The sequence below is a fragment of the Callospermophilus lateralis genome, chromosome 8 (assembly GCF_048772815.1).
Source record: "Callospermophilus lateralis isolate mCalLat2 chromosome 8, mCalLat2.hap1, whole genome shotgun sequence".
NCBI lineage: Eukaryota > Metazoa > Chordata > Mammalia > Rodentia > Sciuridae > Callospermophilus > Callospermophilus lateralis.
Window position 1 is genome coordinate 16,596,793 of NC_135312.1, and position 19,133 is coordinate 16,615,925.

Below are 19,133 nucleotides of genomic sequence, written 5' to 3' on the forward strand. Positions count from 1 at the left end.
GCAAGGATTGTGGCTCAGTGGTAAACCACTTGTCTAGCATGTGTGAGGCACTGGGTTTGATCCTCAGCACCACATAAAAATAAATAAAGGTTCATCAACAACTAAAAAAATTATATATATATATATATATATATATATATATATATATATATATATATATATAATTTTTTAAGAGAAATAAATGATAATGTAGGAATACTCACAGTCTTTCAAGGAGACTTAACCCGGAAAACGAGCCATTCTTCAGCTCAGATATTTTATTGTTGCTCAGAATCCTAAAAAATGACAAGAAAAATATAAGTTGTTCAGGATACACTATCAGTATCAAAATAATTCCACCTGTTCAGTTTAAACCTAGGAGGGAATTCTCAGAAATCATCTTCTACACCCAGATGAACAAGAATAAGGGGGCTTCTGTGCCAAAATAACCCATTCATACATCTCATCACAGCTTAAATCATTCCGGTCACATGTAACCAAAACCTGAAAGTGAAAAGGCAAAAAAATCAACACACAAGTAGCTCTAAGCTCGATATTAGGAGAGAAGATGGCATGCGCACTAACGTAGTCAATCCATACATGAAAGGTGCACATTTGTTTTAAAATTGGAAACTTGGCAGAAAAATGTACGCACAACATGTTATCAACAAAATATTGACCTTACAAAGAAATAAAGTACTTTCTGGATTTCATTTCTATAATGCTGAATATCGTTTCTATTTCAACGACAAATGTGCTGTGCGTGATCCTGCTTTCCATCAGTGCTCAGCCACTCCCCCTGCAGGACTGTCCTGAGAGAGACTCGGTGGACGCCACCACCTCGCTTCCTCTCTGGGCTCCGGAACTTTATGTAACTTTTGCAGCCTGAGCATCAACACAGAGTGCTTGCGAAGAAGGTGAAAATGCTGAAGCTACCAGATTTGGGACAGTGGGGACATCAAGGTAAGGACAATGAATGAAAAAAAAATCAAGTTGAGAGTTAAGTAAACGGCCCAGATTCCAATAGCACATGGCAGAGCCGCACTCTGAGCCCATGCAATTTCTACTCCAAATCCCATGGTCTTCGACATACACCAGGGGTGATCAAGACGCCACAGGCATTGGGCCAGAAATTCTTCATCACACTGGTGTCTCGTAACTCTCAGGAGTAGCCTCACAGCACTACAACACAACAGCCACGTGTGCACACAAAGGCACATGAGATTTCAGGTATTTGTTGTATTTTGTCTAAAAAATAGAGTTGGATTTTTTTCATTTTGATTTTTTTTTTCCTACTGAACCAAACAAAAGTGGCCAGGTGACATTTAATTTTTCTTTAATAAAAATAGGATTTAAAAAAAAAAAAAAATCCCTGCCATGAGATTGCTCTCCAGAGCTTTCTTGTGGGGTGACTAGGAATTCCTCAAATGAAGCCTACCTGTCATTCAAGTTATGTTGATCCCAGGCCACCCATGCCGGCTCTCTAAGAGTTCCCTCTTTCATAAAATGGGAAGAATAGAATCTGCCTCATAAACCCCAGAAAGTGGTCAGAAAAAAACAGTACAACCCCAATGAGTAAGCTTCGTATCTGGGCGCCTTGGTTTTAAGATACATCATTCCTCATTCCAGGGCTCATGCAGTCAAGGTGCATCTTGCAATCAAAGTATATTACTATGTGGTATTCTATCCCTCCCCAAAGCAGCTACTAAAGAAAGGATAAGGCTTCAAAAGCATTCCAACCAAAATACAGCAGGGGAGGGGGGCTGGGGAAGTATAATCAGCAGGTACCAAGTTACAGTTAAGACACAGCAAGAAGCTCTGGGGTACTGTTGCACAGTGTGGTGACTGCAGATAACAATTAAGTACTATATATTCCAAAAAGCCAGAAGAAAGGAATTTGAAAGTTTTTACTCAATGGAACTGATAAATGTTTACATAGATAAGTATGTTTAACCAGATTTAAACACCATGCAACATATACATGTATTGAACAACAAATGGTACCCCATTAATTCATACGACTTTTTGTGTGTTTGTATATCTGTTAAAAAAATGTTTTAAATACAACAGCATTTTCTTTAATAGAAATGTCAAAGGTTTTTTTTGGTTTTGGGGTTTTGTTTTTTTTTTTTTTTTTAAAGAAAGGTTGGCCTGGGAAAAGCAAACTGAGACACATGGCCACAATAGTCACTTGAGAGACTGGGTCTCTCAGCAGCCTGGAAGGGCACACCAAGTACCTCCACCTGTCTTCCTGAACAGGACTGACCTCAAGCTAACAGTCACCAAATCTGACAAAAGGTATATACAACTCCTTTTGGACAAACACTACCATCTACCAAGGAGGTCAGGGACCAGAGAAAGAATTAAGTTGATTATGATATAATTGAACGACAAAATTTTATGCATCCATAAAAATTAGTCTTTCAAAAAAGAAAATTTGGAGAAGAAAATTAAACAGCAAGAAACAAAACTGATACCACTGATTGAAAAGAATGCATGCACACACAATCAGTCACTCACACGCACACACACACATCAGGAAGAAAATACATCAAAATGATCACTATCCTAGTGATGAGGTTTTCATTCACTTCCCCTTTATTCTTTACAATCTTGCAGTAACTTTTGAAATATCTAGAATGAGACTCTTATTTTCAAAATAATTTTCTCTTGATGATAAACATAAGAACCTTAATAACTAAGCACAGCTTGAAACTGAGCCAATTCTGGGAGTATATCTTAGAAATAAAATCTGAAGGAACTACTTTACGTTTTGAGATTGAAGAGTCACACTTACTAATTTGCCCTTTAAAGAGTTCACATAGCGACTGACGCTGGCAACATAACAGGCACCAAGGGCGGTGCAGAAGACAGTGGCGCCTTTGAAGGCGGGGTTCTAACAGAGACCCCACCAGGACAAACCACTCCATCTGTGACAGTCACTCCTCTCCTGTAGGAGGACTCCACCTTTAAGACAGAAATATATTAGACTAGAATGATTACCCAGAGCCCCAGCACCTTTTAACTTTCTATGATCATCCACGTTTTAACAAGCAAAGCAGCTGAGCTTCACTGGGACTGAGGATTTATACCCAATAACCAAAAACAAAGAAACAAAAAGAAAAGCACACGACTCTCCGGTTCGGGGACATCAGCATCCCATTTCTGGGTGAAGAATGGAACTCCAATATGGAAGTAGCTTGTGAAACAACTGTCAGGGTGGTTGGTGACTGGACTGCGTGTGCTGCGACTCAGTACTGCTTCCACAAAGGGACTGTCAGGTGCTCAGTCATAAAGGCTGCAGTACAATAAATGATAGGTTTTATCGAGGAGAGTAAAAAAAAAAAAAAAGGAAGACATTTCATCACACTTAAAAAGTTATAACTGTAACCTCAAAAATATAGTTTACGACCTCAACTTAATCTATTTAGTCTACACATTACCGAATGTGTTTAAGGATTTTGTGCAGGAAAACAGGAACGGTATGAATAAATCTACTCCGCAGACAGCTTTTATACTCAATTTTGAAACGAGGGACTGTGGAACTAGCAAAGGCATAATACCACATATCATTATCAACCTAAAACCCATTCATAATCAATATTTTTGCTGACATCTCTGAAACTTCAAACTTTCTAGGAGGTAACTAAATGAAAAATATAAAATTGACCAAAGTTATAAAGCTTGTCTAAACCACTTCTGTTCTACACTGACGACGACCATGTTAAGGCCACATGATCTATACACAGTGAGCAGAGATGCTGTTCAGGCTCCACCTCTCGAACTCAGAGATCAGAGGGGAAGTCTGTCGTCCACTGCTACCATCTAACAGAGCATCAGGTTAGTACCATACATCACATAGACTGACTAGAAAGTGAAAAAAGGAGTAAGATTTAATGCAAATCTTTAAAAAAAAAATCGTAATTTTATGGGACAAAAAAAAATAAAAATGAGATCTTAGGAATTCTCGGTTGCTTGCTATTCCAAGCCCCGGGATGGAATGAAACCTGGAAAGCTGTTACCAGAACCCACACTCTCCGTATGGTAGAAGTCACAAAACAACTTTCCTTTTGAGGGGAATTTGAAATTAAATTTCAACAGCGTTAACCATTCGAATCAACCTTAGGATTATAACTTGTGACACCAACTGCTAAAGGGAAAAACCAGACAAGTAATCAAATAGGCTTATGGTAGCAGGTTGAATGGTTCCAGTGGGATGGACATAGGTGGCCACCTCCCCCTACAAAGCTGACCTTATTTAGAAAGAGGTTGCTTCTAAACATCTGCAGACAGAATTAAGATCTAGAGATGAGATCGTCCAGGATTACAACAGGCCCTAAACCCAGTGTGACAAATATCCTAGACAAGTAGGAGAGAAGACACAGAAGAGAAGGCTACGTGAAGATCAAGTCCAAAATGGGACTCATAAAAACTGGAAAACACAAGGCGGGCAGAATCCAAAGTCACATTAGCTAAGGCTCTTGCAGAACTAAGGAAAGGAGTGAATATGTCGATGTACAGCTGGGCGCAGTGACGAAGGCCTGTGATCCCAGTGACTTGGGAGGCTAAGACAGGAGAATCACAAATTCAAGACTAGCCTCAGCAACTAAAGAGGCCCCTTCTCAAAATAAAAAATAAAAAGGGGCTAAAGATGTGGCTCAGTGGTAAAGCATCCCTGGGTTCAATCGTTAGTACCAAAAGAAGTACATTTTTAAAACTATTTGCTATTCTAAATCTATAAGCAATGTTAAAAGATAAGTGATAAATATATACAACTCCCATCAACAGCAAAGAAATAATTTTCCAAATATATAAAGAACTTTAAAATAAATCGATTTTAAAAAATCCCCAATAGAAAATCTGGCAATGACCCTGAACAGATATTTCAATAAAAGTAAACTAGGCCAGGCACACACGGGCCTATTGTCCCAGCAACTCAGCAGGCTAAAGCTGGGAGGATCACGTGAGTCCAAGAGTTCAAGGCCAGCTTGGACAACAAAGGGTGATCCTGTCTCCTTAAAAATAAGTGAATAAGTAAATACCAAGAGATCATAATCATATGAAGAAATATAGTTCCTCAATCATGATGGAATACAAATAAAAATTAAAATAAGATGCCATGAACTGCTCATCAGAGGAAGAAAAAATGTGATAACATTTTATATTCCAAGACAAAACAGACACTAATATTTTGATATGAATCAACACAATCACAAAGGAAGGTAAAAGTATCAATGCATACAATATTTGCTTTACTAATTCCTCTTCTAGTAATTTATCCTAAACACCCACCTGCACTTGGGTAAAATATATTAACATGTTACTTATTTTATAATTACATATATTCATATAACAAAATTACCCACTATACTACAGTTTGTAAAAATTAGTTTACAAATTTATTAGTTTAAACTAATTTAGTTTAGTTCCAGAAATAGAAGATTTTATGGAATTTTCTTCTAGTTATAAAATAGGATATCCTTTGGGATCACATGCAGGCCCCACGGAGAAAGGCACATGCAAGGAGAGGGACCTCCTAAGGGATTTACAGGAAGATCAAGGCACACACACTCATGTCAGAAGTTTCCGTCCCTTGACATTTCTGATTTGCTCAAATAATACAAACTAGTAATCCGAATTGATATGTGTTAAGATTTTTATTTTAACATATTTTTCTACATAATAAGTCTATAATATGCTACATCCTCTTCTATCAAGTGCAAAAAAAAAAGTAGAAATGTAGGCTAGGTTTTGAAAAGGTGAGTCACTAACCTCAACTGGCACACATCCTAAATCTTTAGGGCCACTTGTAATAAGCTAAAATCAGGAAGTTAACTCCTCAAAAATGAATTGTTAGTGCTTTGCTTCATTTATCCCACTAATGAAACTATGGGACTCACAATGTTCTCAGGTTTCTGGTCCTCAGGTTTCTAGTCCAAGGGCGGTCCACATCCCCAACGACCCCCCCCGCCCCCCCCCCATCTGTTTGTTTAGAACCGGTGACCTCTACAACTGTGTTTTTACATTTTTAAATAGGTGAAAGAAAATCCAGAAAAATATTCTGGGACACATGAAAGTTGTATGAAATTCAAATTTCCAAGTCCTTAAGCACCCATTTGTAGACTCTGTGTCTGCTTCAGAAGCACGGCTCTGTAGAACCTACAGTATTTACAAACCGGCACTTAGCAGCACACTTTGCCTACTCCTGCTTTATTCCATCCAGTTTATTCTGTCTGCAGGTAAATGCAAACCAAGTGCTAATTTCTAAATGAATTCTTCTCAGCAAGTAAGAATAAGAGAGTATCTAATGAATTTCGAAACTCCTCATCGACCTGAATAATCTTTATTATAAATTTACACTTAATTCCAGATGGCATTGGCAATCATATAATATTTTTTAAGTTATCAGTTGCTTTATTCACCAACATGCCCTTGTCTTGATTCGATACAAACATTCATTCATTTTTACAGAAAAGCATCCTAGGTGGAAGGCTTTATTCCTGCATGTCGACAAGTGTCCTGCCTTTGCTGGATCCAATTTGCTTGATCAGCCCTTCTGAAAAGTTACCTGAAAAGTACTCAGAGGTGTCTGCGTACCCACCCTGTCTCCCGTGGCTAGGCGAGATCCCCAAACAGCAGAGCTCTTTTCCAATGTAACCATCGCTGTACCCCCCCACACACACACAAAAAAAAAAAACCATGCTGGTGAACACCTGAGGGTCCCGGTGCAGCCACTCCTCCTTATGCAGAAGTACTCACTCGTCCTTCACAAGAACTCTAGGGCAAAGGCACGATTATGTTCTCCAAAACAATAACAAAACTTTCCATAACCAGAGAAGTTAGGTGACTTGCCCAGGTTCCCGATCATAGTAAGCAGCAGAGTTACGATTCCAAGGGTACCTGGCACATAGTGAATGGTCTGTGGCCCGCGGAGGTGTGCTATTTGGGACCATCTTTCACAAAAGCACCGCACTGGGCTGACAGCCCCCAGCTGCAGGTGTCTGGAGGATCTGCCTCCATTTTTAATTTCCAAGCAGAAGCCACAGTCTTTGCGGCTGGAGCCACCATGGGAACAGATTCTCCACATCTGCCCAGTGCAGACATCGCGGGGGCCTTCTCCACACAGTGCTTCCGATTGGGGGGGCCCAACTTTCTCACAGTTGCATGGGGGTCCGAGGCCTCTCCAAACGCTCTGCCCTTCCTTCCCCTCTGCTTTCACAGATGCTAGGCCTGCACCCCAGTTCGAAGGCTGCCATGCCTACTTCTATTTCCTCTCCCTTTATTTTTTAGCTCATTTTCCCCAGTAAATATCTTGCACTCTGTCTCTACCCTGACCAAGTTCCCAGAGGATCCAACAGCAAGGTGCTCACAACATCTGTTCAATAAATTAATGGAATAGAAAATGTGGCTGGGTTTAAGTTTCTATGTTCAAAGATCCCTCCCGGAGGATGGATGACACAGCATCTGTAACTTATTGGCCTCCAGTGGCACAGAGAAGAAGTATGAATCCCAGGCCACTCTCCTCCCTTCCTCTCTCCACGGCTACGGGACTTTCTTTGAAAATCTACCAAAACATGCCTCATTCTCTTTCTTTTAATAGTGCAATAAAAGTGTCCTGAGATACTTTTTCTACAACCCTTCTAAGATTAGGACCATCTTAAAATTGATGCCAAAAGAAATGTCCAGCTGTCAGAAAAAGCAAGAAGTTGTGAATTTATCAGCAGCTGTCCTTGGGGGCATCACAGACTGGCTGCATTTTAAGTTTGGATCCTTAATTATGGCTTAATGTGTATACATTGAGGTTTCACTATGATACAGCATTGCAATAAAAAGCTGCGTCATAGAAGATTGCATACTGTAAGCTAGTCAGTGTAATTAAAGGCAGAGAAATGTTAGGTCTCTCAGAATTTAACATCTTGGGTGATGAGGGGAGGGTCCAATATTATCACTGAAGCAGTGTGCTCTCCTTGGGTTCCCAGATAACTTGCCTATAAGAAAAACACTTAAACCACTAATGATGTGTGATTAATCAAATGGGGGGGGGTGTCACTCATGAAATAACCAAGTTAAAAAAAATGCAAACAAAACCTTAATATGCTTCAGAGCCATGGAAATTATAGTATTATGACTAAAGATGCAAATAAAAAGTCAAGATCATTTTTAAAACAAAGCCCTGTAGGATTATGATGCATGCAACATACTTGGAAATGATTTCAAATCTTTAGCAATGTAGGTCAGAAAAGACAACTGATCAAGGGGTAAAATGTTAGTAACTGAAAAATCAGATAAATCTGGATATAAAAAAAAAAAACTAAGGAGGTTCTGTACCCATCGTTTGCATTCTTTTAACTTTCATGTAAGTTTGAAATTATTTTCAAAACACAATTGGAAAAGGCTTTGTGTTCAAATGATACTGTGCAGATCATGAATGGTTAAGGGACTCCTAAGAGCTCTAAATCAGAGGCCAGGGGGTGGACAGAGGGCCTGGAGAAGTGGCACTTCATGGTGTGGGAAAAAGAAATCCACACTTTTAGAGAAACTAGCTCTTAAGAGTAATTATGGTCTCCGGCTCCCTGATGGCATCTGAGAAGCGGAGAATGCCTCAGCCTGCCTTTCCGGCTCCATCTGCTCTTCAGCTGATACTCTGTCTCTTAGATCTAGGCTCCACATTTCTTAATTCTGCTTCATAATTCTCGTCTTAATCCTTTTGCTTTGAGTTTTTCAAATAAATCCTCTGCTCAATTTTCCAGACCACTAATTTTCTAAGTCCTGAGCTGTTTCCAGTTTGCCCTCATCCCAGGCACTGACCCCCAGCCGGAGCTTTTTTAACATTTCAATCCGATGGCTAACTTCTAAGACCTCCTCTCTCAGCCTTCCCACGTACCCTTCCTGCCTCAGGGCTCTGTGATTCTCTGGGATCGGAGAGGATGAATCAGAACTTTCCTGTTAATTTTTGTCTTTCCACTGACCTCCCCTAACACTGCCTCCTTCTGCTGATTTCTTCTCAGATGACTAAGAATCCTTCTTGGTTGTTTGCTGCTGTTTACAAATGTGGGAGCTGGACTGATCCGTATTGGTGGCTACAGAGACCTCGGCACATGTGAACGGGCGGAGCACTCGTGAACCTCTATGCCAAGGTTCAGCATCCTCAAAACCCTGGAGATGGAGACCCAGAGACACGGGGGGGATTTACAAGTTCTTCCTGTGACAGTCATCCACCGTGTTCCACCTTGGCAAACCGTCCGGTTTATTTAAAACTACGCTAAACGGCTTTGTTGCAGAAGCAACCTTGACCACCAGCCCTGCTGAGCCACTGGGGCAGCAGAAGGAGCAGCTGTTTCAAGGTTATTAACTCCTGGCCCAGCACTCTCATTACCCAATTCTGTTGCCACTCCCTATAGTTTTGATTCTTGGGACTCTTCCAGGATGCTGTTAAGAAAATTCATTTTTATACTTATTCCTGCTTTTGTCTCTCCTGGGCTGTAAGCCTTTCGCTGCCCAGTTTCACCATCAATCTGATCCCATCTGCTTTATTTATTCCACAGCGTCCCCAATGCTTCTGGGCCGCTGCAGCCCTTCTCTCATTTTTCAGCCCCGTTATGGGTCTGTTCATATTTTTATGTTTCTTCTATCATTTTCGACAGAATTTTGGAAGGAAAGGAGAAAAAATAAACAAACGTGGCTCAATAGATGTTCACTGAGGGGGTCGTAAATGGGTCATTCCCTAAAATAAGAGGTCTCCTTCCTCTCCTAGGTATATTAAATGACTGGGGCCGGGGAGGCTTGGTTTCCGGATCATTTCTTCCCCTTTAGGTAGAGAAGCAAACCTTTCCCCTCACAAATACCTGATGACAACAAGAAACCCAGTCATCTTTCCCTTTTCATCCCAAGGGTGCCTGTTAAAACAGGACCAGGTGTTCAGTGTTCACAGACACCATCCTGCCCATCTCCACCCAACAAAGGCAAAGGGTGCAGGGCACTGGGACCAGCTGGGAAGGAACATAGGGTTCTGCTCCTGGCTGGAGAGTCCAACCACTTTCCTCGATTGGGGGTCACTTTTCCAGTCCCTGCCCTCCCCCAGGAATAACTAAGTATGAAAACACCATGAGGAAGGGCACAGATGGAAACACAAAACTAAAACACTTGAATTTGAAACTTCTCCTTTTTTTGGCACTGGGGACTGACCCATGTCCTCACCTTGCATGACGACACAAGCAATCGACCACTGAGCTATATACCCAAAGCACCCCTGCTACTTCCCCACTTTTTTTTTTTTTTGGAGACAGGGCCTCTCTAAATTTCTGAGGCTGGCTTTGACCTTACGATCCTACTGCCTCAGCCTCCTGAATAGCTGGGATAGCAGGCATCTGCCACCCTGAGCCCCCTGAACTTGATTTTTAACAACCAGTGTCTGGCTTCAGGATCTGGATAAGGTCCTTAACCTCTCAGTCACTGGATGCCTATCTGTCAATCACCCAGGCATTTCTAGGAGAAAAAGGAAAGGCTTTTGGTGAATACTATGCACTTGTGTGATGAAGCACTAAATGCAGGCCCCTAAGCAACTGCTCAACATCACAACTAGGAAATCTCAGGATGGATCAGGAGACATTTCCATTCCAACAGGGCCTGGGCACTGTGCTGCCTTTCACAAAGTCAACCGCACCTGCTCCTTCATGCTAGTCTCTCCCAGCTATTACACAGCTGAGGTTCACGAACTTATAACATTTTGAGACATTATGGACATTAACAAAACAGGTGATATCCAATAAGAGATTAGGACGAGGGCGCACACACATCTCACTCTTCAGAAACCATCCTTTTCACAGCAAGAGAGCCACAGAGCAGAGAGTTTGGAGAAACAGGAGCAATGCGACCACACACACACACACACACACACACACACACACACACACACATTCAGAAAGCACCACCTGCTGGATCAAACCATCCTACATTGCTCAAATATGCTTAGTTCAATATTTCTTAAAATTACTCATCCAAGAAACGTTCTTCAGGGATAACAATGCAACAACCTGCCAAACCCAGTTTGCAAAAAGCTGAATCAGAGTGGTCAGCTGCCCTGGGAAGCAAGATGTGTGGTGGGTAAAAGCAGTCACCTGAACCTGAATCCAGAGATGTAGCTAGCACCCACATAACCGGTCAAGTGGCCCCTTCTCTGACCTTCAGCGTAAGAATCTACAAACAGGAATAGTGATCATGCTCACTTCCTTAGAGCAGAGGTCAGCAAACTCTGGTCCACAACCTGTTTTCATAAATAAAGTTTATTTATAAGCACAGTTGTGGTTAATCACTTATGAATTATTTTATGGCTGCATTCACAAACACAGTTATATGCAACTTCAACAAACACTATGTCCTATACACTTAAAATATTTACTCTCTGGACCCTTACAATTTTCTTGCCCCTGGTGCAGAATATTGGTTCTCTAATTGAACACCAAAATCATTTATGGAATTTTAGAAACAAATTACTTAAAAAAAAAAAAAAAGAATATCTCACTCCAGTCAGAATGGCAGCTATTAAGAATACAAACAACAATAAGTATTGGCAAGGATGTGGGGGGAAAGGCACACTCATACATTGCTGGAGGGGCCTGCAAACTGGTGTAGCCAATATGGAAAGCAGTATGGAGAATCCTGGAAAATTGGGAATAGAAAGAACCACCATTTGACCCAGCTACCCGACTCCTTGGTCTATACTCAAAGGACTTAAAAACAACATACTACAGGGACACAGCCACATCAATGTTTACTGCACCATAATTCACAATAGCTAAACTGTGGAACCAACCTAGATACCCTTTGGTAGATGAATGGATAAAGAAAATGTGGTATATATACACAATGGAAATATTATGCAGCATTTAAAGAGAATAAAATCATGGCATTTGCAGGTAAATGGATGGAGCTGGAGAATATAACACTAAGTGAAATTAGCCAATCCCCCCCCAAAAAAAAATGCTGAATGATTTCTCTGATTTAAAGATGTTGATTCATAATATGCTGTGGGGATGGGGGGAGGATTAAATGAAACTCTAGATAGGGTAAAGGGGAAAAGTGGACGGAGGGGAAGGGAGGGGACATAGGGTAGGAAAGATGGTGGAATGTGATGGTCATCATTACCTAAGTACATGTATAAAGACACGAACGGTGTGACTCTACTTTGTGTACGACCAAAGATAGGAAAAATTGTATTCTATATGTGTAAATTGTAATGCATTCTGTTGTCATATATAACAAAATTTAAATATATTTAGTTGTAGATGGACATATCTTTATTTTTTTATGTGGTGATGAGAACTGAACCCAGTGCCTCTCATGTGCTAGGCAAATGCTCTACCATTGAGCCACAACCCCAGCCCCAAATTACTAAAGCCTGCAACAATTAACTCAAAATCTTAGATGGGTATCTGACATCGTTTAACTGTCCAGGTGGGTTTTGCCAGCACCAGCATCTCCAGCCTCCAAGGGCTGGAGCACCCATGTGCCAAGGGCAGTAAGGGGTCTAACCCAGTGGAAGTGTGATCAGGGCCATGGTGACTCACAGGGAACCATGGCTGCTTCCCAACCCCCAGAAGCCAGAGAAAAACAAGGGCACGATCCAGAGTGTGGCTTCAAATGACATGGAACTATCAAAAGAGGAAAAAGAAAATGCTACACGAACATAAGGACAGACAGAGATGAATCATCCTCAGAAGACTAAAGATTAACACAATTCTGGAGAAACAAAAGTTAACCTTTTTAATGCAAAGGAAAAGAATTACTAAGAACAAATCATAAAGAAACCTGGAACATATGCAAATAACAGAAATTCTTGGGCTGGGAGAGAAAGAAGAGTGGCAATAATTAAAGAAATAAAAGGACATCTCTGCAGAAAAGACAGATTATCAGGGGGCTGGGGGCAAGAGAGAATAGAGAGTATTTAATGAGCAGAGCTTTATGATGAGGATGACAGAAACTTTGGGTAGATGGTACCTGTATTCACACATTCAGCAAATGTTAGGGTAACAAATATGTATATTTTACCACAATAGAAAAGTAATGTAGCCTGGGGTGGTGACACACCTGTAATCCCAGCAACTCATGACGCTGAGGCAGGAGGATCACAAGTTTGAGGCCAGCCTCATCAACTTAGTGAGACCCTGTCTCAAAATAAAACAAAATTAAAAAATATTAACCCAACTGGGGAGGTAGCTTAGTGGTAAGTGCCCCTGGGATCCATACCCAGTACCAAAAAATAAAATAAAAAATAATGTATAACAAACCTATGAATGTAAATTTTAAAAAAAGAAAAATTTCCTCAGTTTGGAGAAAAATTCCCAAGGACTAATTATGTGCCAGGCAAACTGATAAAATGTTGTGCATCAGGCATATGCTAGTAAAATTTCTGAATTTCATAACAAAGTTTCCAAACAGACATAAACACTTGTGGGTATTTTTATTACTTGGTTTTTAAAATCTCTGCTACCGATTTGGCAAACTGGCGAGAACTCAAGAAACAGAACTTAGTTTGCTTTCTCAAAGCTCTAAACTATGCCAGCACCAACTTCAAACTCTGCAGGGCGAACAATTATTTAAAATGAGATAGCAAGCCAAAGATGCCAACAAGTAACATACTATTATAGTCATGAGATGAAAAGGGGGTGCCATTAATAATTACCCAAGGAAAACAGACATCACCTGGATATATGGCCACCCTCAACTCCTCAAGGCACTCATTAAATAACCCTTCAATTTCCCAGCCATTTTTAACAAAGGCCTGACATTTTAAAAATAAACAAACATGCCAGGTGCAGTAGTAGACACCCGCAGTCTCAGCAACTCACGATTCTGAGGCCAGTCTCCATGACTTATGGAGACCCTGCCTCAAAATAAATAAATAAATAAATAAAGGCTGGGCTATAGCTCAGAAGTACTGTGTTCCTGGGTTCAGTCCCCAATACCATAATCAGTCAATCAATCAACACCTGTTTTTTCCCCCCTTATTATTTTGGATCCTTGAGCAGTTTCATAAATAAAAGGAAATAACCTGTTTTTCCATTTTAACATTTAACACGATGAGATTACATGAAATTAAACAGCATTTGGTTGATTAAGAAAAGCTGAAGTGTTTCTGTAATGTTACACTAGATAACTTTCAAAAAGCCTAAGAAAATGAAAGGTTATTTAGTAAACAATACCTCATTTTATCTTAAGAACATTAGTTCCATGGGAAAAAGAAGACCATTTTTCAAGGTGTTCATACAGCATACAGAACACAGACACTAAGTATCTACGAATATAATAAAAGCAAGTTTATTTGGCAGTTTAATCAAATGGACAGCTTTCTACTGGGACCATACTGAGGTTCTTAAGGAGATTTGAGTCTTTTACTTCTCAGCTGACTTTCTTTAGGATGCACCAATGACTCATTAATTCAGACACACTTAGGTAACTAGCGTGCTGGAAGTGACACCCAGGGTACAGAAACAGACTTCCAGGACTAACCTTAGACTTGAATCTAAGAGGTAGGTTCTACTAGATGCCAAAGAAGCATGCGTTACTGGCACAAAGGGAAGGCAGAGTTTAAAAGCAGGTGAGAAGATTGGAGAAAATTTCTGAACTATGCTGAGGGGGAAAAAAGTAGAAATTTAAAGGGCAGACGAGGAAGAGGAAAATCCTTTTATCTGGAGATAACCTGGCAAAGGTCTGCATTCATTCTCTATTACTATGTAACAAATTACCCCAAACTTAGCTCCCTATTCGGTGGCTCATAAATCCAGGCATGGAGCAAATGGGTTCTCTGGTCATGGACAGCCCAAACACCTGGACAGCCACACAGGCACCTGCGGCAGGCCATGCTCTAGGGTCTAGCAGAAAACATCCAGGAAGAAACCTGATGTAGGTGCCATCAGAGAGCCTTCCAGCCTCTCCTGAGAGTGGAAGCACAAGGTCCGCGTATCAATCGGAAACTTCTTGTTTAAAATGCAAGGCTGTTAAAATTCATAAGGGGAGTTCAAAACTCTACAACAAAGGTCAAGAACTTTCTGACAGGCCTGCTCTTTCAAACTTGGGAGGCCAACAGGCAAGACCTAGAACATGGAGATATGGATAGAACAAGACAGAAAACAAACATTCACCATTTATTGACAAGATTCAAAATACAATACTAATAGAGTATCATTTTCAGAAACATTTGGTGAAGATGCCCTCCTTAAACACACCCAGGTAGGGTTCCTCAAAACCCTCTTCTTAAGGAGGTCCCAACCTTGACCTAGAGTCTAGTTTTAGCAAGAATCCTGCTAACTTAGAATCCTCCCACTCTTGATTCCTGATTGCCTTCCATATTTGGTCAAATTCTTCACCCCCCCATCAGCACTCCCAACATCCTCAGGGGATGTCTGATCACACTTGCCTGCCCTTCAGCAAGAATCCAGTTGGGTTTAGCAAGAATCTCCCTGCCCCTTTGCAACTTCCCATCCACTGACCCTCCCACCCACAACCTCTCTAGCTATCAGGCCCCCTTGTTCTATTTGGGGTTGAGCCCAATCTGTCTCCTTTATGCCAAGTCCTGACACCTGTCATAAGATCAACTCTACTGTTTTAACAAGGGTCATGGTCATGATCATGTTTTCTACAGCATACCGGTTAACTAATGAGAAAAATAGATTTCTTTTTGTTGAGGGGAAGGGAAGATAAAACCTCACCTAATTGAAGTTACCGCTCTGCAAATCAATCTCAAATGTAAAAATCCATTCTTAGCTGGCCACAGGCTGTACAAGAACAGGCAGAGCAATAGTTTGTTGACCCTTGCTCTTGAGAATGTACAGCTCTCAATGAGGAAATAAAACTTGCTAAGAAAGCCTAATGCACATATCCCTCCAAGGCACTTCCGACTTCACAGCTCTGCAGTACCCAAGAAAACACATTTGGTGTGTGTGGAGAAAATGCAGGAATGCAGGATTAGCTTTGTATGAAAAGCCATATTAAAGAAGAAAGGCTACTCCATCTCCCCCTTTTGCTACCTCTTATTTCCTTGAGCCTACTTCCATTATTAAAAAAATAATAATAATAATAATGAAAATAGGCAAATCCTAACAACAGAAATTTATCAGGTGCATGACTCTAAGCCTAGCTAGAGCTTTTAAGATGTTAAATTAAGTTTGGTTCAAACTTGACTCTGTACTTAGATGATAAAGTCTAACTCAAAGCAGCCCTTGAGTTTAACTCAATTTGAGTTAACTCAAATACAGCCCATAGAAAACTGTAACCTAGCTTGATATGCAAACAGACTGTAATCTAACCTAAGAGTATATAATATGCTTATAACCAAGCAAATGAGTGTCAGCCAATCAGGCAACTGAAAGCAGACAAATCATGATCAAATGAGTCAACTGTCAAATACAGCCAATCAGGCTGTTTCTGTATATCACTTCCTTTTCCCTGGTTAAAAATATGATCTGCACATGTGATAAGGTCTGACATTCTTAACCATCTTCAGTCCCCAGTGCTTCCCAGTCCAGCTCTAGCACTTTTTCTTGCAAAAATAAACTTTAATGTAAAGTTAAATCATCTTTATTAAAGTCAAATCATCTTCGCTATTTTTTTTTAAACAAAGAATTCAGTTTAATACAGTGATTTTTTTTCTTAGTACCGGGATTGAACAAGTAGCACTCTACCACTGAGGTACATCCCCAGCCCTCTTTATTTTCTATCTTGAGACAGGGTCTCCTAAATTGCTTAGGGCCTCACTAAGTTGCTGAGGCTGGACTCGAACTTGCTACCCTCCTGCCTTAGCCTCCCAAGCCACTGGGATGACAAGAGTGCAGCACCACACTCGGCTAATACAGTGATTTTTAAATCTGACTTCAACCCACGGTTTTCCTCAAAGAACTCAATGTATACAAATCATATACAAAGGTATGCAATAACATACAAATTGAATATCATGCATTCAATATTCAGTTACAAAGCTTTATTGCATGGCAACTATATGATACAATTAAATATGCCAGAGAGCCAGGTGCAGTGGTGCACTAACCTGTAATCCCAGCAACTTGGGAGGCTGAGGCAGAAGGATCACAAGTTTGAGGCTAGTGTCAGCAGCCTACTGAGATCCTAAGCAACTTAATGAGACTATCTTAGAATATTTTTTTTTTAATCTTTAAAGGGCTGGGGGTGTAGCTTAGTGGTAAAGTGACCCTGAGTTCAATCCTCAGTACCAAAAAAAAAGGTGCTAGGGAAAACAAAGAATAAAATAAAATAAGAGCCCCCCAAAAGTTTATGTAGTAGTGAGTAGAAAGTAGACAAAATATGGAATATGTAAGCTGGTGAAAAATTCCACTGAAAAAAGTAACATAAGAAACAGGGATAAAGAGGGATAGCTGGGGGAGTTATCATTTTGAGACATGATCAATATGATAATTCTTGTGAAAAAGGTGTCTTCTTTTTAAATGGTTTTTTTATTACAGTAGCAGCAGATGTCTACTGTAAAGAATCAGAAAAGACTGGGAAAAAAATGAGAAAATTATATTACCCTTACCTAGAGATGACCATTTGAATGACTTAAAAAAGCTCCTTCCTGACACTGTCACCCCATTGACAAGTACACATTTTGTATACAAAAAAAATGAGCTCATATCCCAGACACTGGTGTTAACTAGCTGTTTTAAGCTACTGATTTCCACTTTTCCATTTTGGTTTATTTTCATCTCACATCCAGACCATAATCAAATTTCTAATTATCTCAGAAAGATCCTTTACAGTTAGTTGGTCCAAACCACACCTGTATCTTGATGTGTCCCTCACAGCATGAGGACAGAGCCCAACTCTGCTCTTTGATAAAAAAACTACCAAATATTCTAATTTTTTGTGGTGCTGTTTTGATAGTTCTGCTGCTGACGGCACACACTCACTCTCTCTCTCTCTCTCACACACACACACCTACCCCTCCCTCCCCTCACCCCCCCAATACCTGCAGGCTCTTGTCAGATCAAAGCTTGAGGTTCCAATCCTTTTACACCCTGGACTACTCTGGCAGCTAGGTGAAGCATTAGGATCTCTTCTGAGAGGTGGGACCTGGTGATTTGTTTAACAAGAACTACCAAGGGGTTTTTATGTGCAATCAAGTTTGAGAACTTTCTGAATAAACTTAGCAATGTTTCTATAAAGAAAACTCCTACATGTATTATGCTCAATAAAACCACAAATTGCTACAATAAACTACAGAGCAGAGTTTAACAATATTTTAGTTCTTTTTGTTAGAATAGTTTAAAGTTAGTCAAAATACCAAATTCTAAATAAATCTGTTTCATTTTCAAAGATGATTTTTGTGTTAATTTTTAACTAAATATAAAGCACTTACATGAGCCAAAGCTGAAAGCTTTATAGAAAAAAACCTAATTCACTATTTTTAAAATGGATAAAAATTAAACAGAGATTTATATTGCCCAGCCTGGACTTCAAGGAAGTCAAGCAACTGATACGGAAAGGGGGGTGGGGGTGGCGGATTTCTTTTATAGAAGTATTTGAGCTCATAAATGAAGAATGATAAACTGGGTGTGGTGGTGCACACCTGTAATCCCAGCAACTCAGGAGGCTGAGGCAGGAGGATCACAAGTTCAAGGCCAGTCTGAGCAACTTAGTGAGGCCCTAAGCAACTTAGTGAGACTCTGTCTCAAAATAAAATTTTTTTAAAAAGGGCTGAGGATGTGGTTCAGTGGCTAAGTGCCCCCTGGGTTCAATCCCCAGTGCCAAAAATAAGAATGATAAAATGAAATGTGCATTATTTCACAAGCACTAATAACACCGTTCATTTAGACAATAGTATCAAAAGCTGCTAAACATTATTTAAAAAAAAAAAAAAAGTATACATATCACACCCTTGTGCCAGAGTCACACTGGAATCTGAGATATGAAAGTGGCACCTCAGAATTTCAGTGGGCTGGGCTCAAATCCTGACTCCAACACCACTCACTGTCTGGGTGACCTCGGGAAGGTAGGAGCCTCAATACCTCACCTCCTCATGCAGGAAACAGCGATCATCATGACAACAACCCCATTAGGGAAAGCAATACAACCTCGACACTTACTACAGAGCCTGGCACACTCAGCAAGCACCACCTATTACTAGGCCTAAATTCCAGTGGACCGTC

General features: G+C 40.4%; 1 protein-coding gene across 1 annotated transcript in view; it reads right to left on the reverse strand.

Moving 5' to 3' along the window:
• Window positions 1–19,133, reverse strand: part of Adgra3 (adhesion G protein-coupled receptor A3) — a 107,581-nt gene that overhangs the window by 73,521 nt on the left and 14,927 nt on the right. The window contains exon 2 of the mRNA XM_076864257.2: window positions 204–275. Coding sequence (XP_076720372.2) covers window positions 204–275 — 72 coding nt within the window. The remainder of the gene's footprint in view (window positions 1–203; window positions 276–19,133) is intronic.